Here is a 7156-nt window from a genome sequence, read left to right as displayed (position 1 = left end):
TTGAAAATTACGTAGCTTACATGGTGTTAGCTTAAGGGAACTAGAGCAAGATAGCTGGTTAAGGTTTTGAATTTCAGCACATCCCCAAATCCCTAGGGAACTAGTTCTAGGGAACTAAAATAAATAACCACTGTCTAAGGGCATAGGGTCTATGATTCCCAAGTTGTACTTGAACAAGTCGCCATTCTTGAACCTTGTACACCTCTCTCAATCTGTAAGAATGATCTTATCACCTACAAGCCAATTTAGGTCCCCCCTTCTCTCTGTTCATTTCCAAAGAATCAGACTATTCAAGTTGAAAATTGATTACAAAATGACAACAGGAAATTAGTAAGTTCGGACTAGACCAGGCTCAGGGAACAAAGCGATTTTAAGAGTGACACACTAAAGAGTATTTCTTTTTTTAATATCAAGCTCCAAGCTTTTAAATTTTTACAAGTATAGAACTAAAATATAATTTAATTTGTTAGCCCTTCGGAAGTATAAGATATGAGGAAATGGTCAACAACGGTATTCCCAATAAATGGATGTCAAAAACGTAATGATCACGAGAATTTTTCTTCATATATCTCACCTTTGCTAAATGCTTCATTAACACTTTCCAAAAATGGCTCACATACCATTCCAGCAGGTTTTTATAAAATTCTACTGGAATGCCATCCTCAACTGGGGAATATTTGTTTTGAAAGGTATTCAAAGCATGTTTGCATTCGTGAAGAGAAACAGGCCCTTTGCATTTTTCTTACGGAACACACATGCACCACTCGTTATCACTTATCGATCCATACTGGGGTGGACTGTTGGTACTTTCTCACGATAACATATCACAAAATCTGAAGAGCTTCTTTTACTTGTTCTCATTTAAGTTGACCATTTTTTGGTTAGTTTTGCCTCACCAAGCCGGTACAAAAAACAAGAACTCGCAAGAAAAATCGCTCGAGCCGTCATTGTCTGCGTTGTCCTGATCGGTCAGATCGGTCCGCATGCCATGTGCTTATGCCGGATGCCACTGATGTCGCTGACGTCACGGCATGTACAGAATTACAATGTCCACGAATCATACCTTTAGCGGTCATCATAACCATGAAATCAACCACGTCATGTACACGTTCCACTGTCTTCTTTCATTGTCTTTTCGACTGGAATTAAACTTTCAGGTAAACTTTATTTCAAAAGAATAAGAACCGGTCATAATTGCATATTTTTTTTGGGATATAGGTAATCAAAAGTTTAGGAAACGTACATATACTTAAATTCTTTATACCTGAAATTTAAAATACCGAATAATATACCAAGAGAAAATGAGGGGACAGAGAGAGAGGGGGGCTCCCGGTCCAGCACTTGGGATATGTCATGTCCACCAAAGTTATTTTTAGACGAGGGGAAGTCTTCCGAGACGTCCGCATGCTGGCCTACCTGGTCCGATGCTTGAAAGAAAATAAATATTCATCGGCCAACGCCCTGAGCCTCCGTCTCTGTCCCCTCATTTTCTCTTGAATATACCGAATACCCATATTTAAGCTGAAATATACCGTATACCCAATTTAAAAAGCCCCTCTATACAGTACACCCAAAAACCCTGCCCGACCCTGAGTTATAGCGGTTCCAAAGGAAATCGTTATTCCGGTTAGGTTACCACAAGGAAATTCCCGAAATTTGAACATTGAAATTAATTTCATAATTAAGCACAATTATTATAATTAGTCGGGGCAAACTCATACAGACTTAATCCAAAAGTATTCGAGGCTTCAACTAATTCAGCAAAGAGCCGAAAAAAAAAATTAAACCGTTACAAATCAAAGAAGAATAAGTAGCAATTTTACTTATAACAAACTTGAGTACCTTTTTTCGCGTTTTTCAAAAACCTCTGTTATCACGTATGTGGTGTCATATATTTTTCAATTGACGGCATGTACCAATTTTATATCAGAAATGGGGATTTTCTTTTTATTCATAAGCACAGTCGGTAAAGTCTGTTTTCACCAAGTTGACTTTACCGAAAAGCAAGAAAATAAACAAGTAAATAAAAATACATAATAAATAATAGAAATAATTGTTATAACTATCCCCTATCTTATAAACTTGAAATGAAAAGAAACCGGCTACTCATGCATATCAGTATTACTAATTGTGACGTAGAAGGGTGAAAGAAATGAATTCTACGCCTGTTAATTAACAATTGGTTCAGGACTGAATGTGTTGGTAATAGTTGCAATAAAAAAAAGACCTAGGTACTCTTTAGAGTTACGTAAACATCACTGACGTCTTCACAGGTCTGTGCGTGCAGCCATCACAAGTTCTTGTTGGATGGTTAAATGGCAATTTCGGAAGGTAAATGTACGTTATAGATTTATGTGAGAGAAAAATAAATAAATTTCGACATCAAAAGTAAGAACAGCTGCAAAATATGTAAAAGTTTCCTTCGTTGAAAGTTCTTTTTTATTGTTACGGGAGATTACATTGTATGTTATGTATGTTAACTGATCAGCTTCCTTTTCGACCCGTTAAGAGTCTTTTCCCTTGTTTTCCTCACAGGCTAACGCAATTTATATGTATCAGGATTAGACCCTAACCCTAACCCCAACCCTAACGCTAACCCTAACACCTCGAATGGCACAGTCTGCTCAGAAAGAAAATTCTTAAGTTTCCAGTAGAAGTCAAACCCATGACCACTTGGTATTATTTTTAAGGAATTCTCAATGAGTTATTTCCATTGAAATTAGGACTTACAACCACTGATATGTTCTAGGCCAATGATCTCATGAATGTTTTGAACAACGAAAGGAAAACCGGAAGAATCCATAATTGAACGACATTTCAACATTCAATTGACCTATTAGGCCCCCTTGGATGAATTAGGCTGATCATTTTGTGAGTTTGTAACAAAACCGTAGACAAGGAGGCCATATACGAAAGGCATATAATTGAACACCCGAAAGAGGCATGTTTAGATTAAATTTTCCTTTCGTTACTGGGAGCTGTTTACTTCACAAGTCCATGATAAACCCGTGGATATGAACTAAGTACAGAACATATAAAACATTATATATTTGAAAAGCGTAAAAATATGTACGTTGTGTTGAACATGAGCAGCACATTAAGGAACAGGGTCAAATATACATTTTTTTGAAGTTGAACACTTGTGCCTTGCTAATTTCATATAACGAATTTCTTGTCACTCTTGCCAGCCCGGCAGTGATAAATAACAAGTTCTATTCTGTAGGATTCACGGTTTGCCACAAAGGTTTAAGTGTGAACTTTCTCATTTCTCGTTGACGCCAGCAATAAATCAATGGATTAAGTAACGAGTTAATCAGAAGTAAAGTCCGAGTCATTTCTTTCACAAGATGTATTTTGTTCTCGAATTGTGATAAGAATTTTCTAAGTGCAAGGAACAAAGCTCCGGGTAAGAAGCACAGTCCCACAGCAGCAACAACTAACACAGTTGTCTTCAGCGCTTTGCTTTCTTTTAAGAATCTTTCTACATCTTCGTGCCTGAGGGATTGAGATTTGATCATCTTTTGATGCCTGCGAGTCTCAGAGAACAGGACAGCATAGGAGGACGAAACGAAAATTACGCACGCAATTGGGACATGAGAAGCCAATATGCTGTAGAGGCTGCTTGATGTGTCGATTAGAAACAGCCCTGTACAGCACAAAGCACTATATATCCAACAGAAAAAGACTGCTGATTTAATGTTGCTTTTTGTCAGAACATAGGGGTAGCGATAGGGAAATTTGATTGCTACCAATCTCTCGAAAACGACTGTCATGAGATGAAGACACGAGGAGCGAGCCAACAAGCCGAAGCAGAAAACGTGGAACTCGAGCATGATTCCAAAAGTTTCTTCGTTACCAACCAACAGGCTTATGTTCCATACAATTAAAAACGGCTGAGAGGTCAGACCGGTCAAGACGTCAGTGACTGCTAAATATGCCAACATAACGTTCGCGTTACTCCGAAGACTGGGTCTTCTTTTTAAAGCAATGATCACCAACACGTTCAGCCCAACTGTAAATGGACAGGCGGTACTGTTAATAATTATGTTGGTGATTATAAAAATCACACTGAAGACGTTTTGTGATTCGTCCTTTATAGCAGGCTGCACGTCTTTAATTGTGTTTGTGAAATTCCAGGTAGTAAAGTTCGCCATTTTAGCATGGGGTAGGCAATGCTTATCTCCGAAAATCATCAGTGTTGCCTTCCAATTTATAGCAGTGGAAGTCTCGCTACATACATTTAGGAGGGAGATCAAACATTTAATCCCGAAAGTCATTAGCTAATTCTGTGAAAGAAAACAAAAACATGCTATCCTTTGCAACAAATGTCGATACAGCTGCAACAATTTCCAGCTTTCTTTAAAGAGCCAGGAAACTGGAAAAAAAATGAATTCTCGCCTCGAATCCTAAATCATGATTCTGTCGATTGAAATAGCTTTTTCTTTGATGTTTTGTTTTGTTTTTGTTGTTATCGAACGTTGAATTCTGCTATTAAGTCTAACATGATCTTTCCATGGCTAACTATAGGTACGTACAAACATGGAGAGCTCATGTCTCATTTTCAAAAAAAAGAGGTAAATTAAATGTTTCGTATTTTGCAACAAAAAGTCAAATTTTAATTTCCGTTTATCCCCATCAACCAGTAAATTAAAGGTAAATCTAGGAGGCTTAGGAAATCCCAAAAAAAGGATTCCTTCCCAGCGAAACAGAAGGAGCTGCAATAAATGAGTATCCATTTGTTTAATCCGGCTAAGAGTTTAATCATTCCTTTCTCATTCCCTGCATCATTTGAATCATTCTGGATTAAATCTGTTACGTTTTAATTTTTGTGCAGCTATTCCAGTTCCCAGTTGCAATTCACATATTGAGTTGGCAGGTTTGTTCATTTGTTCAATAAAAGTTGGGTCCGATGTTTTAGTATAATTTCCCAGCACTTTCTTATAAGCGACAAGAGTGCGGACGCATACAACTGACAACATCAGATTAAACGTGAGGCTTCTTTTCCTTGTGGCTCAAGATTTTCTCAGGGGCCGAGTGGGGGATTACTCAGTTTAGGTCAGGAGACAAGCGCAGATGTTTTCAAATAGAAACTCTTTGAAATCAGCAGTCTAGTTAGCCTCTCGTCGATAGAGCTGAACGAAACAACCTTTTAGTAGAATAGAGTGAAATGTTTAAGCGAAAATAGTTTTTAACGATATGAAGATCACTTTATGTAATCCTAAGGATTATTCCGAGTAAATTTAAATCCTTTTTCGCGCTTGAAAATTGTTTTTTTTTTTCTGCAAAAACTCTCTCTCCGTTACAAAGACAAATGTAAACGCCACCTAAAATCACATTGTTCCCGAAATGGCTAAATCATTTGGATAAACTTCTACATTCATACTGCTACTGAAACGATTGTAAGCAATGCATATATGCATTGAATGTTACAGTGTCTAAGGAGTTCCATTCTTTATTGTAAATTTAAAATAAATTGTAAAAGTTCAAATAAAATCTTTATAGATAAACCGAGCTTTACGTATCAGGTTGTCAGTTGTTGATTTTAGTCTTTCCGTTTGGTTGCATGATTTGCACCTGCCATGGGGAAGCAGTCTCCCAAAGATAAATGAAAACCAGAGTATCACAACGGCAGTGCGTTTATGATATTCCGGATTCTGTGTCAGTCAGAAGCACAGAGGTAGACTAATTGTCTCCAGTTTCTACTTCTAATTAAGGGACTGCTATTAAAGAAAGAAAGATTTACGTACTCCCCATACTGCTTCTCAACTGGTGTATCCCCAAAGAAAATCCAAGAGAATAAAAGCCAGGGGAACTGAAAGTTTTGTATGAGCATGTAGTATTCATGATCAACCCAATGCATATTTTCCGAGAAATCTGGTCGACCCACCCTTATGAATTTACTACCTTAGAAACTCAAGGCAATGCAATGAAAAAGGTAACTTGACTCAAAACTCATTCGTCGTGTCGTCGAGAGCATGGAATGTTTCGCAATGCCACGTCGAAGTTAATGGCATTTTGTCAGACTTGGGAACCTTAGGGGCCGACCATTTAACTCTTTAGGAAGGGGGGGAGGGGGGAGGGGTGCTTGTTGGAAGAAAAAAACTGCGTGCAGCACAAATGAAATACAAAAAAAAATATTGCACTGCTGCAAGCAAGAAAAAAAAATGTTGCAAAGCTATTTCATCATTCCTGGCGGGCTTTACAAAATCCCAGCAAAATTGCAACCATTCCGGATAATCTGCAAGCCAGCGAGCCACTCCGGTTAGCCTATTAAAATAACACATTGATTGACCAAAAGAACACTTAGCCTAAACGTCACACCGGCTGGTCTACAGTTAGCTTAGGTAGTTTGCGGTTTGCCCTTATAATGGGATAAGGGATTTCTTGCTTGCTCGGTTCACATGGCTCCAAGTCATAGGAGTCATGCAAGCCATTACGGTCAGCCTAAATTGCACATTGGCTATCCTAGTTAGCACTGCAGTTAGCCTACTGTTCCGTAGATAGCTTGCGGTTATTAGGATCAGAGATTTCTGGCTTGCTGGCTCGCACTGTATCCAAACTCGTTAGCTTATCACAAGCTGTAATCGGACGTAAATTTTTCTATTTGAAGAATCCAGTTTTATTAGACAAAGAAAAATAATTTGTTCGTTTTTAATCTTTTCAACTGAAGCATTTTCATGTAATCACTTTCTATTGAAATATAAGGTTTTTGCAATGTCTTATATAATATAAGACAACATATAACAATTAGACCATGATCAACTAACTTTAATTCTGCTTTCACATTTGTTTTGGAGATTTCAGTCCACTTTTAACTAATGATTCTAGCAGTAATTACCATGCTACATGTCTGACCATTTCTGAACTCCTTTTTGCTATTTTTAGCTATTTTTGAATTAAGAAGCTGAACATTTTCAAATCTGCCTGTGGAGCATCAACTCCCGTGCTGCATATTAATTCTGCGGCGTATACACGTATTGCATTCTTAAACTAGCGAGCCTTTGACGTCATTTTCTCCTCGATCCAGCTCTCTCCAGAACATAATGTTTCTAATGGCGAACCATTAAATAGGGAAATTGCAGTTAAAATAAAGAGGTGTCTTTTTGAAATCAAGGCTTAAAACGTGGGTCACTTAATGTTTTGTTAACATAGTTTT

General features: G+C 37.7%; 1 protein-coding gene across 1 annotated transcript; it reads right to left on the bottom strand.

Annotated features, from left to right (window-relative positions):
* Nucleotides 1-3212: 3212 nt before the first annotated feature.
* On the bottom strand, nt 3213-4154 carry LOC138060272 (beta-1 adrenergic receptor-like). Its single transcript, XM_068906015.1, has one exon. It carries the CDS (start codon nt 4152-4154, stop codon nt 3213-3215), a length of 942 nt encoding a protein of 313 aa, XP_068762116.1.
* Between the last annotated feature and the right edge of the window lie 3002 nt (nt 4155-7156).

This window comes from Montipora capricornis, chromosome 1 (assembly GCF_036669925.1).
Source record: "Montipora capricornis isolate CH-2021 chromosome 1, ASM3666992v2, whole genome shotgun sequence".
Taxonomy (NCBI): domain Eukaryota; kingdom Metazoa; phylum Cnidaria; class Anthozoa; order Scleractinia; family Acroporidae; genus Montipora; species Montipora capricornis.
The sequence above is the reverse complement of the archived record's forward strand: the minus strand, read 5'-3'. Positions and strand labels throughout refer to the sequence as shown.

Bases quoted from the DNA above. Each gene is read 5' to 3' on its own strand.
- LOC138060272 (XM_068906015.1), bottom strand. From the start codon at position 4,154: ATGGCGAACTTTACTACCTGGAATTTCACAAACACAATTAAAGACGTG.